Below are 25,604 nucleotides of genomic sequence, written 5' to 3' on the forward strand. Positions count from 1 at the left end.
TGAGATACTTGACATGGCATACACTTGATTTTCATTACTCTCAAGCATGATCTCTATATATGTATGTATTATTATTTTTTGAGAAATTATACAGGTTTTACGATTAGGGGTTATTATTTTTTGAAAGAGAAATGATTTTTGAAAAGCTTTGTTTTTGCCCACTCACATTTTCTGTTTTGCGCCCCTCCAAGTTCTAGTAGCAAAGTTTTTGTATCGACAAGGATTCTTGGCAAATCTCAGTATAGGTGGTTATCTCCGATGGTATGATCTTTACCCACACTACTGTACTTTACTTATGCTTTGAAGTCGCGTGTGAAATTGATTCATTTCCGCTCACAGCGCACTCTGGTATTTAGGTTGTTCTAGGTTTAAATTTATTCATAATTTCCACATCACTATACTTTATGGCTTCGTCATCTTCCAGGTGTCGGCTAGCACAGCTCGATCCGAAGTCTTAGTGGACATTCCGAGTCGGGGTGTGTCATAGAACATTGTCATATGGAGTTCTACAGTCAAGAATCTCAACATAAAGTCTCACCTTAATTTTTCAAAACTTCACAGTGAGATCAAGGTGAAAGCAAATAGATTGAACAATGATTTATGTACGAATTTGCAAAACCGACTGAAAATCGTGAGCACATTTTTTTGTGAAGAATGCAAATTTTTTATTTTCGCGAAATATTTTCAGTGAGCATTAAGGAGAACCTTATAAGGTGTTTCAAAGCAGTTTTATGATTTATTGGGCAACAAATGTATGCTTAGTAGAATATTTAAGTTGAAAACAAAAAAAAGTAAAAAATACAATAGTGGGGACCAAAGCACTGTCAAATGGGGTTCCGGTTCCACCTACAAGAAACTCAACGGAAAGTCTTCCCTTAAATTTTATAATTTCACGTTGAGGCTTCACAGTGAGATCAAGGTGAAAACAAATAGATTGAACAGTGATTTATGTACGAATTTGCAAAACCGACTTAAAATCGTGTGTTTACCCACATTTTTTTGTGAAGAATGCAAATTTTTTATTTTCGCGAAATATTTTCAGTGAGCATTAAGGAGAACTTTATAAGGTGTTTCATAGCAGTTTTATGATTTATTGGGCAACAAATGTATACTTAGTAGAATATTTAAGTCGAAAACTAAAAAAAGTAAAAAATACAATAGTGGGGACCAAAGCACTGTCAAATGGGGTTCCACCTACAAGAAACTCAACGGAAAGTCTTTCCTTAATTTTCACAATTTCACGTTGAGGCAAAGGTGAAAATAAATAGATTGAACGATGATTTATGTACGAATTTGCCAAACAAACTAAAACCCGTGATTGTTAACCCACTTTTTTGTGAAAAATGCAAATTTTTTATTTTCGCGAAATATTTTTCATAAACACTAAGGAGAACTTTATAAGGTGTTTGGAAGTGGTTTTGTGATTTATTGAGCAATAAATGTATACTTGGTAGAAAGAAAGAAAATTACATGAGTTGTCAAATTTACATCATTCCCAGTAGAGTATAACATTCATTTACATGGTCGAAAATGCAAAATAGGATGTAAATGTAATTTTTGCATCTTAAATTTGCATTTTCCCGTTAGAGATGCGTGAAGAAAATGATATAAGACCTTTGGAATCCGTATTACCATTATTTGAGTGTTGAAGGTTTTTTTTTTGGTTTTTTTTTTATGATTTATATTAAGTTTAAGAATAGATAAAACAAAAATAGTAGCATAGCTTGAAAGTATTATTCAGGAAAATGTTATAAAACTTTTGAAAGCGGTATTATTATTTTGAAATCTCAATGAACATATGTATAAAAAACTTTGAATTAAATCAACAACAACAACAACAACAAAGCCTTTTCCCACTAAGTGGGGTCGGCTATATGAATCCTAGAACGCCATTGCGCTCAGTTTTGTGTCATGTCCTCCGTTAGATCCAAGTACTCTAAGTCTTTTCTTAGGGTCTCTTCCAAAGTTTTCCTAGGTCTTCCTCTACCCCTTCGGCCCCGAACCTCTGTTCCGTAGTCACATCTTCGAACCGGAGCGTCAGTAGGCCTTCTTTGCACATGTCCAAACCACCGTAACCGATTTCTCTCATCTTTCCTTCAACTTCGGCTACTCCTACTTTACCTCGGATATCCTCATTCACAATCTTATCCTTTCTCGTGTGCCCACACATCCCACGAAGCATCCTTATCTCCGCTACACCCATTTTGTGTACGTGTTGATGCTTCACCGCCCAACATTCTGTGCCATACAACATCGCTGGCCTTATTGCCGTCCTATAAAATTTTCCCTTTAGCTTCAGTGACCTACGACGGTCACACAACACGCTGGATGCACTCTTACACTTCATCCATCCAGCTTGTATTCTATGGTTGAGATCTCCATCTAATTCTCCGTTCTCTTGCAAGATAGATCCTAGGTAGCGAAAACGATCGCTTTTTGTGATCTTCCCTAGATTTCTCCGGTCATTAGTGTGGATAAGTATATAAATGGATAGAGATAGGAAAGCAAACACCAGATGTACGTGGTTCACCCATATTGGCTACGTCCACGAAATAGAGGAGTTCTCATTAATTGTGAAGGGTTTACACAAGTACATAGGTTCAAGCTCTCTTTTAGTGAGTACAAGTGAATGATTTAGTACAAATGACATTAGGAAATATTGTGGGAGAATGATCTCGTAATCACGAAACTTCTAAGTACCGGAGTGTGGTATCGTCTTGACTTGCTTTATCTGTCTCGTAGGTGGATGTGGCATCTTCTCTGGAAGTACTCTTCCTCCATCCAGGGGTGGTATCTTTAACTGGTGGAGATGCACAAGGTAATGTATCAATTTCACTTTAAGCTTACTTGTAGTTTCAGGCTTGGTCAAGCGCGATACAAACCATGTAGTAGGAGTCCTCCAAGTCGCCGAGCTCCAAGCAATCAGACAAGGTAAGCAATCAGAGCTCCAAGCAATCAGTCCCAGATCAGAACTTTGATTTCGAGTTCCGGCTGATTGTTCACATTCTCCCTATCTTGCAGGCAGCATGAAGGATAAAGAGAAGAAAAATGAGAAGATATGATATGGGATACTTTTGCTTTTGAAGAAGTAATTTTCCACAGGCTTATTCTTGAACTGGGCTGGAGGGTTTTCTGGTTTCCTCCAGAGTATAAGGCCGACTGAAGAATTTGAGGGTCAAAACAAGTCCATCAAATCTATAGTACGTTCGACCCTGCTGATATGGGATACTTTTGCTTTTGACAGAGTAGTGGATGTATCGGCACGTGTGCTGTTACGCTTGTCTCCACATGCTTCCTTGTATCCTTCTCACTTGCCCTATCTGTTCCTCAAGCAGATGCGGTATCTTCCCTAGAAGCATAAGATGTTAAAGATGAGTACTCGAGAGCAATGCTAGGTAAGTAATCAAGTAAGGAGTTCCAGGCAGTCAGTTCCTGACTGGAAGCTTGATTCCAAGTGCTGACTGATTGCTCTATTTCTCCTTGTCTTGTAGGTAAGAACAAGGCCAAAGGAAAAGACAGGGAAAAAACATGATATGGGATACTCTTGCTTTTAACCTTGATGATATGAGATATTCTTGCTCTAGTATAGCTTGTTTGCAGAGGTATTATCGGGGGGAAAGAAAGCTGAATATTTCGAAAGGCTTCTTTGGGAGTGCCCTCTCAGATATGAGGAAGGGTTGAGCATTTTTGCAGGTCTGCCTGTCTGTTGGGGATGGAGGTCAACATATATAGGAGTCTCCCTAACAACAAGTAGTAATGCTATTCCTTTACCCTGCTTGGTCATAACACGGTAGTGGGAGCTGCCAGCTTCACATGTTTTAACTCTGTCAGAGCACTTTGAAAAAGTGGTCTGTGGTATCTGGAAAGCTGATGTTGCGTGTAAAGATTACAGACAAGCTTTATCCAAGGAGATCCGGCTCTTGAAGTTGGGAAAGTGGTGCCTCTTCGGTTTTCGAACAAGCAATCCTGTCGGAGATCTGGCTCTCGAGATTCGGAGAACAATGCCTTTTCGATTTTTGAGAAAGCAATCCTGCTAGGGGTCTGGCTCTCGAGATTCGGAGAGCGGTGTCTCTTCGATTTTTGAGAAAGTAATCATGTTGGGAGTCTGGCTCTCGAGATTCGGAGGGCGGTGCCTCTTCGATTTTGGAGCAAGCAATCTTGTTGGGAGTGTTTTCTCGAATGTGAGAAAAGGTTGGGCATGTTTGCTAGTCTATCTTGCCACGAAGCACAGAGGTTGACACACAGGGACTTTCCAATTATCCAGCAGTGGTACTGTTCCTTTACCCTTGTGGGTAATAATATGGTAGCTAGACCTTCAAAATTTATGTGTCTAAACTTTGTTAGTGTTGTTTCTTTGCTATTCTTTTACCCTTCTTGGTCAGAGCGGTGTAGTGGGAGTTGCAAGCTTCACGTGTCTCAACTTTGTCAGAGAACTTTGGCAAAGTTATATGTGGTACCCATGAGCTAATGTTGCGTGTGGGAAGTGGATGATTGAACAGTAAGATTCATGTGCTTTCTACTTCACCAGAAATCTTCGACATAATGCCCATAATTTCCGCAAAGCTGACAGGTGCTGACAAGGCTGGAAAAGTAAGTGCCTCTTCAATTTTTGAGATCGGCCCTCGTGGTCTCTGAGCAGCCTAGCTTTTGAGAAAGCAAGCGCCTCTTCGATTTCTGAGATCGGCCTTCGTGGTCTTTGAGCAGCCCAACTTTTGAGAAAGCAAACGTCTCGTGGTCTCTGAGCAGCCCAGCTTTTGAGAAAGCAAACGCCTCTTCGATTTCTGAAGCTCCGTCGAGTGCAGATTTTTATAGAGGCTGGCATTAAGTTCCAAAGCACACTTGAATCTCCACCAGTAGAAGCTTCATTCTTGCACTTCTAAGATCTTGATTTGTCCGACCTCTTCTCTCTTCAACACTTTTGAAAATGTATGGCCCCTCCGACCGTCGTTTTGACTTGAACCTTGTTGAAGAGGCAGCCACGCTTTCTCCAGACAACATATGGCGCCCATCTTTCGTCTCCCCTACTGGTCCTCTTACCGTTGGGGATTCCGTGATGAAGAATGATATGACCGCTGCGGTGGTGGCCAGGAACCTTCTCACTCCCAAAGATAACAGACTACTTTCCAAACGGTCTGATGAGTTAGCTGTTAAGGATTCTCTGGCTCTCAGTGTTCAGTGTGCAGGTTCTGTGTCTAATATGGCCCAACGCCTATTTGCTCGAACCCGCCAAGTTGAATCATTGGCGGCTGAAGTGATGAGTCTCAAACAGGAGATTAGAGGGCTCAAGCATGAGAATAAACAGTTGCACCGGCTCGCACATGACTATGCTACAAACATGAAGAGGAAGCTTGACCAGATGAAGGAATCTGATGGTCAGGTTTTACTTGATCATCAGAGATTTGTGGGTTTGTTCCAAAGGCATTTATTGCATTCGTCTTCTGGGGCTGTACCGCGTAATGAAGCTCCAAATGATCAACCTCTGCTACCTCCTCCTTCTAGGGTTCTGTCCAGTACTGAGGCTCCAAATGATCCCCCTCCAGTGCCTGCTATTTCTGGGGCTCTACCGACTGCTAAGACTTCTCCTAAGCAACCTTTGTGAAGGCTCCCTCTTGTTTGTTTATTTTGACTCATGTATATGTACATATTTGTGACTTATCGGGGATATCAATAAATAGTTTTCCTTCATTTCAACGTATTGTGTTAAATACACCAAAGCCTTCTTCGCTAAGTTCTCTGAATTTTCTTTTGTTGAAGCTTATACGTTGAAGCTTTGTGAGTGGAGCATGTAGGTTGAGGTAGTATTCCCTTAATTTCCCGAGTGATGAAAACTTCTCGGTTGGAGACTTGGAAAATCCAAGTCACTGAGTGGGATCGGCTATATGAATCTTTGAACGCCATTGTGCTCGGTCATGTGTCATGTCCTCCGTTAGATCCAAGTACTCTAAGTCTTTTCTTAGAGTCTCTTCCAAAGTTTTCCTAGGTCTTCCTCTACCCCTTCGGCCCTGAACCTCTGTTCCATAGTCGCATCTTCTAATCGGAGCGTCAGTAGGCCTTCTTTGCACATGTCCAAACCACCGTAACCGATTTTCTCTCATCTTTCCTTCAATTTCGACTACTCCTACTTTACCCCGGATATCCTCATTCCTAATCTTATCCTTTCTTATGTGCCCACACATCCAACGAAGCATCCTCATCTCCGCTACACCCATTTTGTGTACGTGTTGATGCTTCACCGCCCAACATTCTATGCCATACAGCATCGCCGGCTTTATTGCCGTCCTATAAAATTTTCCCTTGAGCTTCAGTGGCATACGGCGGTCACACAACACGCCGAATGCACTCTTCCACTTCATCCATCCAGCTTGTATTCTATGGTTGAGATCTCCATCTAATTCGCCGTTCTTTTGCAAGATAGATCCTAGGTAACGAAAACGATCGCTCTTTGGTATTTCTTGATCTCCGATCCTCACCCCTAACTCGTTTTGGCCTCCATTTGCACTGAACTTGCACTTCATATATTCTGTCTTTGATCGGCTTAGGCGAAGACCTTTAGATTCCAACACTTCTCTCCAAAGGTTAAGCTTTGCATTTACCCCTTCCTGAGTTTCATCTATCAACACTATATCGTCTGCGAAAAGCATACACCAAGGAATATCATCTTGAATATGTCCTGTTAACTCATCCATTACCAATGCAAAAAGGTAAGGACTTAAGGATGAGCCTTGATGTAATCCTACAGTTATGGGAAAACTTTCGGTTTGTCCTTCATGAGTTCTTACGGCAGTCTTTGCTCCTTCATACATATCCTTTATAGCTTGGATATATGCTACTCGTACTCATTTCTTCTCTAAAATCCTCCAAAGAATGTCTCTTGGGACCCTATCATACGCTTTTTCCAAATCTATAAAGACCATGTGTAAATCCTTTTTCCCATCTCTATATCTTTCCATCAATCTTTGTAAGAGATAGATTGCCTCCATGGTTGAGCGCCCTGGCATGAACCCGAATTGGTTGTCCGAAACCCGTGTCTCTTGCCTCAATCTATGCTCAATGACTCTCTCCCAGAGCTTCATTGAATGACTCATTAGCTTAATACCCCTATAGTTCATGCAATTTTGTACGTCGCCCTTATTCTTGTAGATAGGCACCAAAGTGCTCGTTCGCCACTCATTTGGCATCTTCTTCATTTTCAAAATCCTATTGAAAAGGTCAGTGAGCCATGTTATACCTGTCTCTCCCAAAACTTTCCACACTTCGATTGGTATATCATCTGGGCCTACTGCTTTTCTATGCTTCATCTTCTTCAAAGCTACAACCACTTCTTCCTTCCGGATTCGATGATAAAAAGAGTAGTTTCTATACTCTTCTGAGTTACTCAACTCCCCTAAAGAAGCACCCCTTTCATGTCCTTCATTGAAAAGATTATTAAAATAACCTCTCCATCTGTCTTTAACCGCGTTCTCTGTAGCAAGTACCTTTCCATCCTCATCCTTGATGCACCTCACTTGGTTTAGGTCCCTTGTCTTCTTTTCCCTTGCTCTAGCTAGTTTATAGATATCCAACTCTCCTTCTTTGGTATCTAGTTGCTTATACATATCGTCATAAGCCGCTAACTTAGCTTCTCTCACAACTTTCTTCGCCTCTTGCTTCGCTTTTCTATACCTTTCACCATTTTCATCGGTCCTATCCTTGTATAAGGCTTTACAACATTCCTTCTTAGCCTTCACCTTTGTTTATACCTCCTCATTCCACCACCAAGATTCCTTTTGGTGTGGGGCAAAGCCCTTGGACTCTCCTAATACCTCTTTTGCTACTTTTCAGATACAACTAGCCATGGAATCCCACATTTGGCTAGCTTCCCCCTCTCTATCCCACACACACTGGGTGATTACTTTCTCTTTGAAAATGACTTGTTTTTCTTCTTTTAGATTCCACCATCTAGTCCTTGGGCACTTCCAAGTCTTGTTCTTTTTTCTCACTCTTTTGATATGTACATCCATCACCAACAAGCGATGTTGATTAGCCACGCTCTCTCCTGGTATAACTTTGCAATCCTTACAAGTTATACGATCCCTTTTCCTCATTAGAAGAAAATCTATTTGTGTTTTTGACGACCCACTCTTGTAGGTGATCACATGTTCTTCTCTTTTCTTAAAGAAGGTGTTGGCTAAGAAGAGATCATATGCCATTGCAAAATCCAAGATAGCTTCCCCATCCTCGTTTCTCTCCTCAAAACCATGGCCACCATGAAAACCTCCATAGTTGCCTGTCTCCCTGCCCACGTGTCCATTTAAATCTCCTCCTATAAATAACTTTTCCGTCTGAGCAATTCCTTGCACCAAGTCTCCAAGGTCTTCCCAAAATTTCTCCTTCGAACTCATATTCAACCCTACTTGAGGTGCGTACGTACTAATCACATTGATAAGTTCTTGTCCTATTACAATCTTGATTGCCATGATTCTATCTCCTACCCTCTTGACATCTACAACATCTTGTGTCAAGGTCTTGTCCACGATGATGCCAACACCGTTTCTCGTTCTATTTGTGCCCGAGTACCAAAGTTTAAACCCTGAGTTTTCTAGATCCTTTGCCTTAAGACCAACCCACTTAGTTTCTTGTAGGCACATAATATTTATCATTCTCCTCACCATAACTTCCACTACTTCCATAGATTTTCCCGTTAAGGTTCCTATATTCCACATTCCTAAACGCATTCTACTCTCCTGAACTCTACCCTTCTGTCTTAGCTTCTTCACCCTCCCCCGTCCAATGGAATCAAAGTACTTCTTTTGTGTGTCCCGTGTAAAGTTGATAGGTGCATATGCTCCCAAACAACTTTGAGTGGAGTCGTTCGAAAAGAAGTTTCTATGGCCCCCTTGCTCATTTAACACTGCATCCGGGTGCCTATGGAGATACAGCGACCTTTGCTCACTTATCACTGTGCTCGGGCCACACAACGCGCCACTTACGGGTGACGCCCTAGCTTTAGCGCGATTTCGTTCTGAATTCATTTTCATAAGGATTCGACGTAACTGTGGAGTGCCGGCTGTCGACTACCTGACGCCCTCCCCCTCCTCCTTTACCCGGGCTTGGGACCGGCAATGTAAGATAAACTTACATAGGCGGAGTTCAAAAAACTTTGAATTAAATCATTCGAAAAAAAAAATCTTTGAATTAATAACGATGAGTGGCATAGCTGGATAGTGATATGGAGTTCCAGACTTGTTTTTTGTCAGATCTGGATCCATCCGGATTCAAGTTGTGGGGATTCTAAAAATTCTCATATCTTAACCGTTTATCGTACATCGTACGGTTTAAAATTATTTTAAATTTATTTATTTAAAATTAAATATAAATAGTATCGAACAAAAACTAACCACACGATATAATTATGAACTACTATTACGAGAGGACTCCCTATGATCCCCACAAGAGGATCCTCCATCAGTTTTGCAGAAGAAAGAAGGTAAAGCACCGCACGGGCTGGTCAACGGTCAAGTATGTCATCTGCGTGACTGATCACGTTAGCCGGCAGGTGGAAGGCAAGGCCAATTCTGTAATTCCCAAAATGTTAGCGGTTGGCATTGTCCGTTAAGCTCCGCGTGTTTCGGTTTGGTTCCCGCTAAAATAGTAGAATAAGTAAATTTGTACAAACGGTAATTAACATATCCATTCCTCCTCCTCTTTCGGCTCTCTTCATCTCTGCGCTTGTTCTGGTTTCCAACGGCCACCGTCTGCCATTTCCTCTTTCCCTTTTCTTTTTCTTTGACAATTATACATTTTGTTTCAAAATTTTATTTTCAATCTCTGGGTTTGCCATTTAACCCATTTGATTTGATTTCTTTTTACTTTTGAATTCTTAAGTGTATTGAATGATCCTCCTCCTCTGACTTCAACTTTTTCCATCTCAATCATCTTTTTTGGTTGCAGGTACGTGCTTTCACGTTTCCAATATTATTATAATTCTATTCAGACGAAATAATTTGTTCAAATATTTGATATATATATATATATATATATGTGTGTGTGTGTGTGTGTGTGTGTGTGTGTGTACATTGTTGTGACTCGTACATTCATACATGCATGCGTGTTGCCCGCAGAAGAAACCAAAAATGGCGAATGTCCGTATAAAGGATCAGCAGAAGGCTCCCGGTTCCCCGAGGGCGGAGGTGGGAGAGGTTGACACCCGAGCACCCTTCCAATCTGTCAAAGCTGCTGTTAGTTTGTTTGGCCAAGTCGTTTCTAGAGGAGGAAAATCTTCCAATGCCAATGCCAATTCCGATTCCAATTCCAGTGCCAGCCCCAAAGCCAATGCCAATGCCAATGCCGTCAAGAAAAAGCTTTCGCCGGAGGTGCAATATTCAATCAATATATCCCTTCAACGCCAATGCCATTGCAAAATGCTAACGTCTTGCGAAGAGAACAGCCTTTCTATTTTTGTATTGCGTATATCATCTCTTCTGAATGATTTGATATTTAACTGGGGATTTCTTGTTTGTCAGACTAATGCACTGGACAAGGAGACGCAACTTCTGTTGGCACAGAAAGAACTAAACAAGATTAAGCAACAATTAGGGAGTGCGGAAACTACCAAAGCTAGAGCACTCTCTGAGCTTGATAAGGCCAAGAGAACACTGCAGGATCTGAACACCAAGCTCAAAACTGTAACAGACTCCAAGCGATCAGCAATTAAAGACGCCGAAGATGTGAAGAATCGGGCTAAGAAACTAGAAGAGGTCAAATCCAGAGAAACCATTGAAGGTAGTGCTTGGAAACGGGAATTGGACCACGAAAGAAATGAGTACACAGCCACTGTGACCGAACTCGATGCAGCAAAGCAAGAGCTTACCAAAATCCGACAGGACTTTGATGCCGCCTTTGAAGCAAAACTGGCTGCATTCCAACAGGCAGCAGAAGCTCAGCGGTCAGCAAACGTTAACTCAGACAGGGTTAACGAGCTGTCAAAGGAGGTTTCAGCCATGCAGGGATCCATTGAACAGCTCAAACTTGCCGCCCTGCAAGCCCAACAGGAGCAGGCAAACGCCGTGTGTGAAAAAGAGGCCCACCTTCGATCCTACCGAAGTGCGAAGCAAGAAGCAGAAGACAAATTGCTATCTTTGAAGAATGAGGTTGATCCTGAACTGGCCAAAGAACTAGAGGCAAAGCTTGAAGAAACAACATCGGAGATTGAAATTATACAAGAAGAGATGAAGAAAGCACACGCGTGCGAAATGGACTCCGTGAGAGTGGTGACTATGGAGCTCAATGAAGCCACAAAGATGCTGCAGGAAGTGGCGGACGAAGAGAGCTCTCTCCGAAGCTTTGTGAGTTCCCTCAGGCTGGAATTGGAAGATGTGAAGAGGGAACAGGCTGAATTGAAGGACAAAGAAATGGAAATGGAAGCTCTCGCTACTAAACTAACTGATCAAATACAGAAAACCAAAGAAGAGGCAGAGGCACATCGTAATGCACCTCCTAGTCCTCATGAATACGATGCACATCACAGCCCAACTGCTGAGAAGCTGTCATCTGAAACTGAAAGCACAAGGCTGGAAGCAGAAAAGATGAAGGAAAATGCTAATCAACATAAACGAGAAGCTGAAGATAGCAGAGTTGCAGCAGAGGAAGCAGAGATGAAACTGAAGATTGCCCTCGAAGAAGCTAAAGATGCACGAGAAGCAGAAAAAAGAGTCCTTGGGGAGCTGAAGTTCTTATCTGGGGGAACACAGGAAGAAGGTTCGTCTTCAAACTCAGAGACCGGTGCTGCCAAGATCAGACTATCGGAGGAGGAGTTTGAATCTTTGAGAAGGAAAGTCGAGGAATGTGAAAAATTGGCTGAGATGAAAGAGGCAGAAAGCATGAACCAAGTGGAAGCACTCAACGTAAGAAAAACTGAAGTAGATAAAAAGCTGGAGGCCAATTTAAAAGCCATAGAGGAAATCAAGACTGCAACAGACATGGCATTGAACAAAGCAGAGATGGCAGAGTCGGCAAAATCAGCAGTTGAGGGAGAACTTCGCAAGCGGCATCAAGAAGAACAAATGGTGGTGGGCGAGTCATCAGTATCATTCCCCGTTCAGTTCTAGCAGGAATCAAGAGAAGATCACAATGGCAGACAAGTTGGATGGGAATGGGATCTCTCGTAGTCCTTGAGGGAGAAACACCAACTTCCAATCCAACACGTCCCATTTTGGTGTATTGATTGTATTCAGGAAAACTTAATTGTAAGTCTCAGTGGTTCAAAAACAGGGAAACACGTACATCTCCCGTTTTCTTATCTCAATACTCAAAACAATACTTTCTGCTTTTATTGGTTCTTCAGGGCAAAATTTAACAAGTCAGCATGCAGACTTTAACCAACTGATCCGCAGACGAGTCTTCGCTACAGAAATAGCACCAGCACCAGAAACTGACATGTCAAAAAAAAAAATTAGAAATCGCTAAAGGTTAAAACAGGTTAATCTGTGCAATTACTATATCGTTTGGAACTGTGCAACTAAGGATGACAATTTTCCTGCTGCACTACTACAACGCATATTAGGCTACTCGTAGGTCTGAACTAATTATCCGGGGCAGCCCCATATGTCAAATTACATACACTGTATTAGCTCTGCAATTGTTAAGTTCACGTAGATAATGTCAGCAGTCACCATTACAACCAATCATTTCACATGATTGCAACTCTAGGATCAGTAATGCAAAGACTCCTTGTCCAGCAGCTTTAGAGTGATCACAAAGCCATAAGATTCATCGCAAGTTTGCATGGCACCAAACTCTGGTTTCAGTCGCCATTGATTTTTAGGCCATCTAAAGACTCAGATAGCCCATTCCGATTACCAAACTTGTTAAACTCAGATTCTATCGTTTTAGCAATATGAGTTCTTTCTGCAGCAGCCTCAGGTACATCCACATGAAAAGAACCGTGTCTGATTGGTTGAACGGATTCCTTCATCAGAGACTGCTGCCTGATGTGGGTGTAGAGCTGTTGATGAAAGTGGTGGTCCAAGGAGAAGCAATTGTCAGCTTCATTCTGTGAATTTTGAGATGATCCTGAACCTTCTCTTTCACAGAAATGTGGAAGGGATGCATAATCCATTATCTAACAAACATCAAATCCAACTACAAGGTTAGTCCATTTAAATACAAGAAGCAAAATTGGCTATATGTCCATCACATGGGTTTGCCTTCGCATCCAGTTTCTACAAGTACATTGACTTACGAAGAGGAAACATGTTCATGTGCAGTGAAAATACTAAGGATATTAAATTAACTATAAGAAAGGTAGTTTAATGTTACCGAAAAAAAAGAGAGATGATTTTGAGTAATATGAGAAGAACTCATAAGCATTCAAATTCGCAATACATCAAGCATTATAGGAAACACATTACCTCCAACAGTTCATCCCTACCACAACCAGACAACACTTGCACTTTTTTCCTTGTCCTCTCCTGCAAAAGTGGCTTGACAACCTGATAACAGGCCAAGAATTATACGACTCCAATTCTAAAAGGGCATCTAAAATATATAAAAGGGCTCATGCAACAACCTCAATTGTACTTATGCAGGACACAAAAGATTTAAGATTACATTATATCACAAAGATTAACAATGTGAAGACTAACCTTCCAACAAGTTGAGAATATATAAGGGGCATTTACAATGTAGTATGTATTTGTCTTCTCCGGGTAGTTCAAATCATCAATGGTTGATATAGTTGTCAGTAACTGCACGGACATGCAAAATATAAGGTAGTGAACTGTAGAACTCATGTAGACGCATACAAAGTAGAATCATCACAGTCATGCATTACATGAGATTTATAATCATCCTGGTTTATATTTTTTTCATATATTTATAAAAATAATTCCTCGCTAAGGAACATTGGACAAACCTAAATAAAATTGTGATTTGTACTTGTCATAGGAAAGAACAAGATGAGTTTAAACTGTAACGAAAACAAACAAAAAGAAAGAACATCATTACTCAAGTTATATGTACCTTTATTTGGCTTAGTGCCGAGAGCTTCAAACCAGTCATATCTAAAACCTTGATGCAGGTGGTAATAGGCTTACCATACTTCTTCGATGCAGAAGGCTACAGCCAAACACACAGGTCAGAAGGATGACTCAAGAAACCTTAGAGATTCAAGATCTGGTACTCACCAAAATTACATGATCTCGATATTCATTAATTTGAATGTGTGACTGCACATAGTAGTGAAACTGTAATCAAGAAGAAAAATATTTCTCAAAGATTGTCAAGACTGAAGGACCCCCAGCACCAAGTTAAAATGGCTGAAGTAGGTAACATTGTTGTCAATTGTAGGACAAGATGGTCTTTCATTTTCATCTAATACTTACCGATGCTTTGTCAAATGTACTTAGCCCAACACCAATGGCAAAGACGGGCAAGCCCTGAAGAGCAAAGGAGAATGAATAAACATTTCACAGGCTTATAGCACACACAAATTACAAGAGAAAAACCATTTGTAGAAGAGACATGACAGTGTAAACTCCACAAAAGAGATTAGTTTTAAGAAAGAATGAGCACCTCTCTTGAGTAACCCGAAAGACCTATGAGCTGTGAATCTCGCACTCCTCTGTATAGTTCAGTTGGAACTATGGGCTTCTGCAACAGAGGAATAAGATTCAGGAAATGTCAGCAGCAGTAGGCCACCATGGTTATACATTAGAATGGTAATTTGGCAATCAGTGGCAAACATTAGACAAGTAGGAGAATAGGATAAACTTACGGCTAATATATTGTCAATATCATTTTGTACCCTCCAGTTTAAACAATCGACCAACTGGAACATCAGAAACATACCATTTGATTTCATCAATAAAAACAAAAGCAAAACAAGTGAGCCAACAATGGATATGATATCATTAGGTGAAATGTGGAGGCAAAAGGGATGCAGTGTTACCATTTTATGGGCTTTGGCAACATTGGAATCCCTTGCTTTGAGAAAGCGGCCGAAAGTCTCAACTAGATAGCCTTGATGAACATTCTATAAACCAAGAAACAACTACAACGATCATCCATACAAGACAAGAAATTTATAAAGACTCAAGTGTCTGTCTTGTCCCCTACTTGATGTTCATGTTATTAAAATCAAAGAAATAGATTTTTTTAGTTTAAACTCCAGTAACATGATTTGAGTGGCAGCAAATGCCAAATGGGCAATTGGAAATTACCCAGAAGAAAGAAAAAAAGACGAAAGATTACATTAAGCAATGGGATGATGCGATGGGATTGATTCTAGTGGTGTTGGGTTGATTAATCATCACATGATTCACAAGATGGTAGTGTGTACTACTAGTCTACTAGTTCCATTAGCATTAGCATTAGCAGCACCCCAAACCCAAAAGGTTTAAAAAGCACGTCAATTAAAATCAAATAAATTAAGTAAAAAGAAAGAAAGTAGAAAGTCGGTAGCGGCAGCAGAAGACGAGAGTTGAGCTGAGTTTAAGCTGACAAGAGAAGAGAAGAAAGATGGGAGAGCGGAAAATGCGAACCTGAAACGATCTCTTGAGAGGCTCATCAACTGCCATTTCCCCAGATTCCACCAATAAAAAAAACAGTAGAAATATCAGAAACAGTGAAAATAAAAAATATAAAACACCAAAAGGTAAGAAAGAGGAAAGAGAGAGAGGAAGCACACCTCGGTCCATCAGAGCTTGGAACTGCTTGATCGCTTCCTGAGAAACGATCCCCATTTCTCTTCTGCTGCTGCTGTGCGCCTGTGTCTCTAACTCTCTCTAACTCTCTAAGGAGGATCAGAGTGAGTCTCTGTTCTCTTTGTATGGATTCTCATATGACCGTTTTTCTGTTAATTTTCGTTAGGTATTATTTATGTTTAATTTTAAATAAATAAATTTAAAATAGTTTTTAATCGTATTATGTATGATAGATGGTTAGAATGTTGGAATTTTAGGATTCGGATGGAATCTAAATCTAAAAATGGGAGGCAAAGCAATGTGATTTGCGCCAAATTAGTACTTGTGCCAAACAGCCAGCACAGCACAGCACAGGTATCCCAGCTGAAAGATTCCTCCCAAACCGATCGCCCAATCAATGATGGGTCAGCTCTATCCCTCCTCCTCGTCGACTCTCGGTAGTAGTGTAGGACCCCACACCACAAAATCCGGCCACGTTTTTTGGATAAATTACATAGTAACCTCTCATGTTTGAGGTCTATTGCAATTTTATACAACATCTTTAAAATATTTCACTTTCATACCTCAAGTACTATTTTATTTCAATTTCATACAACCATTACATTTTCCATTCATGAATCTGTTAAATGCTGACGTGGCTGCCAAATGTCTGTCACTTGGCAAATAAAATAATTTGTTTTTTTTTTAAACCTGTCTGCCAATTTTTTTTTTCTCTTTCTTCTTCTTCTCTTTCTTCTTCTTCTTCTTCTGGGTTCGGTCCCTTTTTTTTTTTTTTTTCTTCTCCTCCTCCTCCTCCTCCTCCTCCTCTGGGTTGCAGGGGATTTGATCATTCTTTTTTTTTTCCCTTCTTCTTCTTCCTTCTCCTCATCTTTCTTCTTCTCTTATTCTTCTTCCTCCTTCTGGTTCGGTCCCTTCTTTTTTTTTTTTTTTTTTCTTCTTCTTCTTCTCCCTCCTCCTCCTCTTTCTTCTTCTCTTCTTCTTCCCCCTCCTCCTCTTTCTTCTTCTCTTCTTCTTCTTCCTCCTTCTGGTTCGGTCCCTTCTTTTTTTTTTTTTTCTTCTTCTTCTTCTTCTCCCTCCTCCTCCTCTTTCTTCTTCTCTTCCTCCTCTTTCTTCTTCTCTTCTGGGTTCGGTCCCTTTCTTTTTTTTTTCTTCTTCTTCTTCTTCTCTTCCTCCTCTTTCTTCTTCTCTTCTGGGTTCGGTCCCTTTCTTTTTTTCTTTTTTTTTTCTTCTTCTTCTTCTTCTTCTCTTCCTCCTCTTTCTTCTTCTCTTCTGGGTTCGGTCCCTTTCTTTTTTCTTTTTTTTTTCTTCTTCTTCTTCTTCTCTTCCTCCTCTTTCTTCTTCTCTTCTGGGTTCGGTCCCTTTCTTTTTTTCTTTTTTTTTCTTCTTCTTCTTCCTCCTTCCTCTTCTGGGTTCGGTCCCTTTTTTTTTTTTTTTTTTCTTCTTCTTCTTCCTCCTCCTCCTCTTTCTTCTTCTCTTCTTCTTCTTCCTCCTTCTTCTTCTGGGTTGTAGGGGTTCGGTCCTTTTTTTTTTCTTCCAATTTCAGGTTTTTTAAAAAAAAAATAAAAAATTATTTTTATTTGCCACGTGGCTGACATTTGGCAGCCACATGACATATATGTGGCAGCCACGTCAGCATTTAACAGATCCATGGATGGAAAATGTAACGGTTGTATAAAATTGAAATAAAATAGTACTTGAGGTATGAAAGTGAAATGTTTTGTTGTATAAGATTGCAAATAGACCTCAAACCTAAGGGGCTACTATGTAATTTACCCACGTTCTTTCTTGTGTTTAATTTTTTTAGATTTTGTTAGATTAAATGTTAGATTAGGTACCAACGGAATTCAAACCACACTGATATATAAGAGCTCAACTTCTTTCTTTCACTGTGGTAAAGGGCCACTTGTTAATCTTTTTTTTTTTATATTAAGAATAGTAATATTTTTTTAATAAATGATATTATCAACCCTACAATGAGGGGATGAGTTTAGTCTCATAATGAGTTAGCAATAATATGATTCAAATTTGCCTTTGGCGAGAATTGAATTAAGATATCTCACTTACAAGTTGAGAGAAATTTTTACTAGACCGGAGTGGAGTACTAAGTGGCATTAAGAATAGTAATTTGAATCCAAAAAGAGTTTAAGATTAGTATTATTATAGGTGGGTAAAAAGGAATTCAAAAGTGAGTATACTGGAATATAAATCCTCATAAAGTGAGTATTCTGGAATTCAAAAGCTATAAACTCCAATTCTAACCTGCAACAAGGAGCATATTTCAAGAGTGAGAGCAAAGTTAACCGGTAGGCTTTGAGTTCAAAGTATCAAGTAACTCTATCTACTTGTTAATGGAGTGAAATCATAAATCCTTATATAGTGGCGTGGGTTTGTCGTAGTTTGTTACCCTACCCTACCCTAATATCGTGGGAGATGCTCACAATAGGTTGCGAGACTTGGGCCTTCGACGACTATTTACACGAGCCCAGTGAAGTACGTGTCTAATCCTTGATTACGTTTTCCTCGGAGGAAGCTTCCTGGCACTTTACACTTCACACGTGAACTTTGCTTTTCTTCTGTTTAATTTTCATGGAAAAAGAAAAGCATGTTTGACTATGGTTACATAATAACGTTTTAACATACAACAAGTCATGCAGCCTGCCATATTCAATCAACCCAATGTGGCACAAGTTCATTTTTTTTTAAATTAAATATATGAATACATTAAATATAATGGTTGGGATTGAATATAAGTAAATGTAACGATAAAAAAAGAATTTCACAATCTAAACTTAAATCCAACCGCTAAACAATTAAAAAAATCTATTTAAATCAAAATTCAACCAAAAATTCTATAAACGCTTTTGTATTTGTCTAAATATCCACACAAAATCACTTTCATCTAATTCTTCATTTTTTTTTCTAGAGTAAATTGTAGTAATGGTCCCTCAACTAAAAATCTATTACCATTGGTTCCTCAACTCATCAAAACGTGCAGCTATAATCCTTCAACTAAAAATCAATTACCAATGGTCCCTCAACTTTAATTCAACTGGAGAAATGGTCCCTCAACTTTAACAAAATTGTAGCAATGATCTTTCCAACATAACTCATTTTGACAATATTATGACGAAGTTGATGAAAATGACCATAGCTACACGTTTTGATGAGTTGAGGGACCAATGGTAATGGATTTTTAGTTGATGGACCATTGCTCCAATTTGATTAAAGTTGAGGGACCATTACTATAATTTACTCTTCTTTCTATCCACCTATGTATTTCTGTTTAAGGATGGGATCGGTTGTGAGGTTTTCCACGTTCTTTCATGTGGTGCATGTGTGTTCATCATTTATTATAAATTAAATATTTTAGGTTAAAATGTTTATAAAAATAAATTAGGATAATCGACATAATTTTTTTTTTTAAATTATAAAAAAAAGGCTAAAATCGTTCTTCAATATTTTGGGCAAAAAATTTCAGCCAAAACCATTGGAGGAGGAAAACTGTTTCTGGGTTAGAACCTAAATGTTTTGGGTTAAAAATTTTAAGTTTTAACCCTAACCATTGGAGTTGGTCTTAGAATTGTTTTTTATTTATTTATCAAAAACTGCTTTATTTTAAAATTTAAAGTTTAGCAATAAAAAGTGCTTGGTAAAACTAAAATATCCTGCTTATTTTAAAAACAATAGTCTCCAGACAGTAGCTTTTAAAATCAACATGTATGTTGCTTTTAAAAGTTACTTTTATTAAAAGCTGAATTGAGCTTTTAATGAATATTTTCAATTCTTTGTAGTACACATTTTATCTATGGGAGAACAAAATGATAGTCACCACCTAACACAACCACCGCTATTACCACCACCATCGTTGTCAGCATCGTCTTCACAACCACAATTGTCACCATTGTCGTTGCTGCCACCATACCACTATCGTTACATTTGCACCCGGACCACCACACTCCCACAATTGTCGTCACTATCAACTCAACCACTCCCACCGCCGTCATCACCACCACATACAACTGCAATCACCACCATCATTTTCACTGCCACAGCCACCGATGCCACCACCACCACCAACACAAGTATAATCACCGCCGCCACCACCACAAGCATAATCGCCACCGCCGCCACCACCACAAGCATAATCGCCACCGCTTCCTTTACAACAACTGCTACCCCCAATCACCATGAGCTTTTAGCATTATATCAATTTGCACTGTGAGGCTTTTATATCAAGTTATTCTGTAAACGAGTCCTATATTTTTTATGTTATCAATTTAACGAAGGACCAAACGGTTATACAACTCAAAGACATTAGTTGATACGATTTTAAAATTGCATGGCACAAAATTGAGAAACTTGAAACTCCATAATCTATTTCAAAAATTAATTTAAACTTAGATGATGTAAGCTGTAGTTAAGCACTAGAAGGAAAATACAACAGAATTGGCAATCGCAAAGCTGTGACCCCTAACCTCTAAAATTTGCAGCCGCGAGCATCACAATATTTATATATATTTTTTTTGAACAAATCTATATTTAAATATTAAACATCAATACATTGATCGATCATTAATCTATAATAATAGGCTAATAGCAATGATAATACGTTGTTATGGTTTGATTGCTGCTTATTATTATTAAAGACTAGTAAGCGGCCGCGATTCCCTTTAATTATACGAATATTCCGTACGCGTTACGTATTACAAAATTCAAAGTGTATTTTCAGCATGACATTTTAAACGTACGCTCCTGCTTTGATGCATGTAAATTAAGGTAAATGCGGAAGGAAATGACTTCGCTGGAGCCCTATATATGTTGTATGTTGTGCTTGCCCGTCTGAAGACAAACATTGTCCTGTTAAACTATGTCACCAAAAAATACTTACATATAAAATATATGTTTGTTTCATATGGCATAGTGTGACACGTGGCATAACACTATTGGCGCAAACACACGACATCTACATGTATACTACAAAATAATGATGGATATGAGCTGTTGCATTATATCAAGTATTATATTCAAACATATACGGGGAGAGGAGCGGTCAAACCAAAGCAGGTAGAGAGAATTACAAATGAAGCCCTGAAGATATCAAAAGTCAACATATTATAACTAGTCGTCCTTGTACAGCTAGCTATATATGGTTAGCACCAAATACTATTGAAAGATCAACAACCAGTGGCTGACAAAGCAGTAGTGATATCAAAATGTCGTTGAAGTCCAAAGCAGATCGGGAATGGGGTAGTACCAGTACTAGTGGCGCCGGAAGTACTAGTACCGGGTACCGCGATGATCCGCAGCCGCAGCATGATGAAGATGACGACGACGAGTACAGAAATTACTACATGAAGTACAACATATCAAGCAGTAGCATATCCGAGATTGAGGAAGAGGAAGGTGATGACATCGATGATGAGAAGAAGGGTAAGATTAAAATACCAAGCGAGATCAAAGAGCTTTTCGGATTCAAAGGGTACCCGCGGCCGATGCCCTCCATCAAAGAAGATATCGATGATCATAGCAGCCACGATGAGAGCGTTTATGTGGGAGTAGGGAAGGGCGAGTCCAGCATGGACGCGCTGACGTGGTCATTAAAGCACGCGGTGGATCCGTCATCGTCAACCACCGTCTATCTCATACATGTTTTTCCGGAGGTCACCTACATTCCCAGTCCATGTGAGCTCCTCTCACTCTGAATAATCATTTCCTGATCAGTGATCATATGTTTTCCCTTAATTACCTAATGTTACATATATATGTGATAAGATTTTTCCCCTTTTTAATTCTCTTTTTAATTTAATCTAGCTAATTAAGCTATCAGACAACTTAATTACCAAGTTGAAATAAATCCTATTATTTGTATCATCGATCAAGTTCGCATAAATCACGGAGGAAAATTTAAGGCAAACTAGCCTACCCAGTCCATGTTCGTGATGATTTACTTATTCTTAACAAGTATATGCTCTGCTGCACGCTTATATAGAATTAAGATAGTGTTATTTATACACTCATTTTTACTTCCTACAAACCTATTTCTACGTCTTACGCACCTTTGTTAATTTTGTATTGTTGATCTTCTTCAATTCTTTGTGGCCGGAATGAAAATGGTGCATAAGAAGTGAAAATAGCATTACCCTAAAATTATTGCATCTGTATGTAGTTTGTGCGAGTGATCGGATCCCTTGAGCTTGAAATTAAATGATTTGATAACTGTAGTGGGAAAGCTTCCAAAAAACCAAGTGACCTCACAACAGGTAGAAACTTACATGGCCGAGGAAAGAGGCAAGAGGAGAGTGCTCCTTCACAAGTTCATTGATAAATGCTCAGCTGCAAAGGTACAATAATGTTTCATTAATCCCATTACTTAATACTGCAAATTAAACGAGACACCAAATTGTTATATATACTACATTGAACTGCATCACCATCTCCCTTTATTACATTAATACTAGTGTATGCGCGTAGGTTAAGGTGGATACAATACTGATTGAAAGTGATATGATCGGAAGGGCTATTTTGGACCTCATCCCTATTCTCAACATAACAAAGCTTGTCATTGGAACTAACAGATCTAATCTAAGGTAATTAACCAATATATTTATTATAATAAGCTAAACAAATTTCTCAATCGGTCATAATTTATTGGTGAGTTATATATCTGGAAATGCATTGGTGCGTAGGAAAGTTATGTCTAAGAAAGGCAGCGGGATTGGTGCTCAAATACTTCAAAGTGCACCCGAAGGCTGTGAGGTAAACATCATATGCCAAGGAAACCCAGTGACAAAGACGATGATGGATCAGCCTCAGCCACCGACTGAGTCGTCGTTCTCCCCACCTCCCAAGGACGGTACAACGACGATTATTAGTACTACTAATAGAACTACCAACTCTATGCAATTGCAAGGAGACCAACATCAGAGGACTGAAAAGCCGGCCTCTTCATTCTTCTGTTTTAAACCCAAGTCTTAATATATAAACTCAGCAACAGTAGCGATGATAGAGCCCCATGGGCAATGGCCATACCCTTACTTTACCTTTTTGGTGAACACCCTTTACTTGACTTTCCCAAGCGTTCAAAATCATCATTGTAACAATTATACATTTTGTTAAGATATTTACTTGAATGGTCATCATCACTGTAACAAATTACATGCATATGTTTTATCTGAATTTCAAGAAACCGGATTGCAATCCAAGTTCTATTTCTATCTGAATTTCATATCGTTTATATTTTCAATTGTTAAGTTTTAAATCGTTATGCACGAATAAGTTGACAGCTGTTAATCGGAGATATTTTGCAAATCTCATAGGGTACGGACAGTACAGAAGATGAAGAATAAGAGGACTTATACCAGTCTTTTTCTCAGGGAAGGTTGTTGGGTACGAAACCCCTAATCCGGATGGTGGGGGGAGGGTTTAGGATAGTGGTGGGCCATGGGAGATTTTATGAGTATATATATTTTTTAGTACATCGATATTTTTATATTAAGAAATAGATAATTCGGTTAAATTACACAATAAGCAACCTAATTTAATAAGATGGTCTGACTTCCGATCCTAAAACTTTCTCTTTTATCATAGTTAAACCCCGTGACGGTGTATGTCTGGTACGCAACAATTTGCATTACAAGAAGAAAGGAGGCAATAATTGTGCAATAAAATTTTCTAACTGTCAACAGGCCACAACAACAAACACGCAGTTTCTCATAAGGGAAAATTAGGTTCACATCACTCTTTTTGTTACTTTATTAATTAAAATCATATTTATTTTCAATTTTTAATTAAGATCCTTGAGTATTAATAATATTATTAATTATTTGAATAATAAAATATTTTTATTTTTAAATATATTTCTTTAATGTTAACAATGTTACAATTAGTATATTTTTATTTATGGTTAAATTTTTTATCATATATTTTTATTTTTGAGCGATCTTGTCAGTTTGTGACAAAATTTAAGTCCGGTGTAGGGCTTGCTTGGCATTTGATTTCTTAAATGTTTATCCACTATTTCTTCGGCCTTCATCTTAATCTACGAAATATACATTGGACCTTCACCTTCTCAAGCACAATGGCGTAGCCATAAATTATTTGATGGGTGGGCTAAGCTAAAATTATTAATCCGAAATCAAAATTTTAATCATATTTTGTCTTCATAAAGTTATATAATAGTAAAAACTTGAATGTAGTAATTTGAAGCAAGAATTTTATGCTATTTTTTTCTAGGTTTCTAGCCTTCAAAGCTTTCAAGTGAATAAAATAAGAAACCATTTGTGGTATGAAAGTTTTAATTTATTACTATTAAATATAATATTGGTTAAAGTGATGAGTTTATTTAACATCTATTAGCTCTTATTATTCTTAAAAACAACCTTACTAATAAAAAAATTTCATTTCTTAAGTGAAATATGACAATTAAAAATCATAAACTAACCCAAAAACTAATATTTTTAAGCTTGAAGAATCAAACTCTCCCTATGCTATAGCCTAGGGGAGCCTTGTACTTGGCTCCGCCCTTGCTCAAGCAAGCCAGTTTTCTTCATGCAAAACTGGTTTATTCCTGACTCTAAGAGAAAAACTAATGGAAGTGGTTTATGTATGGTAGTCTACTCCAAGGGATGAGCTCATAATTATCTCGCATGCAAATAATATATATTAACTGCACAAAGTTTATAATGGAAACCGTTTCAGTTTCATCATCCACATTAAATACCACTCCTATAAAAAATCATTTGAATAAGGGATTATTTAGTCATTAAAATATATAACAACTTAACATAGTAAGTACCAAATAACATATTCATAATAAACTGCTCATTTATTTGACACTTTGAATTATTATATAATTAATTTTCGATTCAATTAATTTTTCGTAAAAGTGATCCTCAAATGATGATTAATAAATTGAATAGTTTTGATCGTTAAATTTATATATGCTCAAGATACGTTATTCATAAATAGAGGGATATGTGCATAGTATTATCCTTTCTGAAATCCTATTAAGTTTCAAGGCTGGTGCTTAAAAAAACACATGGTAAATCAAATCTTCCATTTGTAAGATAATAATTGGCAAGTTATATTGAAAAAATTTACTACTAATTATAATAATGTATTATGTAATAAAATTCTACATTATTAACTTGTGCATCTGAATAACAGCTGTATTATTCATATGTGTTGACGCATTATCTACAAAAACTTGTTATACTCAATGTGTTAATTTCAACCTTACCTTTATAAGGGAAATGCAACACGAATAAAGTAAATTATAATAGTGTGTGAGAAAGAGTGCGAAGCTGAATTCAAATACGGCGGCTGTACTGTGTAGGCTCTAGTTAATTAAAGTCGCCGTCGATGAAAACGTATATTGGTGGGTGAGCCATGTGGCAACTCGACTAAACTTAAAGTAATAATATGTTCAATATTGATGGCCGGCTTGCTCACTCCATAGGTACATTTTTGTTTATCATCATAATTATGATGTATATTTATTATATACTTAATTATTTGATAAGTATTTTTTTATTTAATTCTAGTTAATTTTTACATTAATATTAAATTTTAAAATTTGAAAAAAAATTACCATAATTAAGTGAAATAACATGTGTTAGATGATTATGTATATGATACGCATACACCAAAATTTAAGGTGGTGAGTAAAGAAGCTCCCCTCCATACTCCATAGTCCATGCTAGAGGCACAAATGATGTACATAACGGTAGTTGTCATCACTTAATTAGAAAATATTTTTGGTTAGAGTCTTACATATTTACATGAAGTTTGACACTTAATTAAGGTTAACAAGTTTATAATTGTTTAAATTTGTTATAGTTTGTATTAAAGTATTTATTGTAAAATATGTTGGTAAATATCCGTCAAAAAAAAAAGAAAAAAAGTAGGCGAGTAGGGGATCATGCA

At 38.3% G+C, this 25,604-nt stretch overlaps 3 protein-coding genes across 4 annotated transcripts; 2 read left to right on the forward strand and 1 right to left on the reverse strand.

Moving 5' to 3' along the window:
• The first annotated feature begins 9,452 nt into the window (after window positions 1–9,452).
• LOC103426882 (WEB family protein At1g12150-like) lies at window positions 9,453–12,308 on the forward strand. Its single transcript, XM_008364964.4, has 3 exons — window positions 9,453–9,930; window positions 10,101–10,352; window positions 10,503–12,308. Exons 2-3 carry the CDS (start codon window positions 10,113–10,115, stop codon window positions 12,084–12,086), a joined length of 1,824 nt encoding a protein of 607 aa, XP_008363186.1. The 5' UTR covers window positions 9,453–9,930; window positions 10,101–10,112; the 3' UTR covers window positions 12,087–12,308.
• Window positions 12,309–12,441: 133 nt separating this feature from the next.
• LOC103426881 (SEC14 cytosolic factor-like) lies at window positions 12,442–16,092 on the reverse strand. 2 transcript variants are annotated; one of them, XM_008364962.4, is made up of 11 exons: window positions 15,665–16,092; window positions 15,519–15,547; window positions 14,927–15,010; window positions 14,753–14,806; window positions 14,551–14,628; window positions 14,361–14,414; window positions 14,163–14,222; window positions 13,999–14,094; window positions 13,623–13,724; window positions 13,389–13,469; window positions 12,442–13,099 (listed from the first exon to the last, which is right to left on the reverse strand). In XM_008364962.4, the coding sequence occupies exons 1-11, from the start codon at window positions 15,717–15,719 to the stop codon at window positions 12,782–12,784; spliced, it is 1,011 nt and encodes a 336-aa protein (XP_008363184.1). In that variant the 5' UTR covers window positions 15,720–16,092; the 3' UTR covers window positions 12,442–12,781. The 2 variants fall into 2 exon arrangements, with proteins under 2 accessions (XP_008363184.1, XP_008363185.1); XM_008364963.4 differs by having other exon boundaries at window positions 14,163–14,204; window positions 15,665–16,045.
• A 4,579-nt stretch (window positions 16,093–20,671) lies between these two features.
• On the forward strand, window positions 20,672–22,900 carry LOC103408739 (U-box domain-containing protein 35). Its single transcript, XM_008347564.4, has 4 exons — window positions 20,672–21,362; window positions 21,903–22,021; window positions 22,152–22,267; window positions 22,367–22,900. The coding sequence occupies exons 1-4, from the start codon at window positions 20,894–20,896 to the stop codon at window positions 22,653–22,655; spliced, it is 993 nt and encodes a 330-aa protein (XP_008345786.1). The 5' UTR covers window positions 20,672–20,893; the 3' UTR covers window positions 22,656–22,900.
• The last annotated feature ends 2,704 nt before the right edge of the window (window positions 22,901–25,604 follow it).

The sequence above is a fragment of the Malus domestica genome, chromosome 05, assembly GCF_042453785.1.
Source record: "Malus domestica chromosome 05, GDT2T_hap1".
Lineage (NCBI taxonomy): Eukaryota > Viridiplantae > Streptophyta > Magnoliopsida > Rosales > Rosaceae > Malus > Malus domestica.

Coding starts and splice junctions, on each gene's coding strand:
- LOC103426881 (XM_008364962.4), bottom strand. CDS start 15,719: ATGGGGATCGTTTCTCAGGAAGCGATCAAGCAGTTCCAAGCTCTGATG. Junction 14,629..14,752: donor ATATTGACAATATATTAGCC/GTAAGTTTATCC, acceptor CCTCTGTTGCAG/AAGCCCATAGTTCCAACTGA. Junction 14,095..14,162: donor ATCGAGATCATGTAATTTTG/GTGAGTACCAGA, acceptor GTTTGGCTGTAG/CCTTCTGCATCGAAGAAGTA.
- LOC103426882 (XM_008364964.4), top strand. CDS start 10,113: ATGGCGAATGTCCGTATAAAGGATCAGCAGAAGGCTCCCGGTTCCCCG. Junction 10,353..10,502: donor AGAAAAAGCTTTCGCCGGAG/GTGCAATATTCA, acceptor CTTGTTTGTCAG/ACTAATGCACTGGACAAGGA.
- LOC103408739 (XM_008347564.4), top strand. CDS start 20,894: ATGTCGTTGAAGTCCAAAGCAGATCGGGAATGGGGTAGTACCAGTACT. Junction 21,363..21,902: donor CACCTACATTCCCAGTCCAT/GTGAGCTCCTCT, acceptor TGATAACTGTAG/TGGGAAAGCTTCCAAAAAAC. Junction 22,022..22,151: donor ATAAATGCTCAGCTGCAAAG/GTACAATAATGT, acceptor GTATGCGCGTAG/GTTAAGGTGGATACAATACT.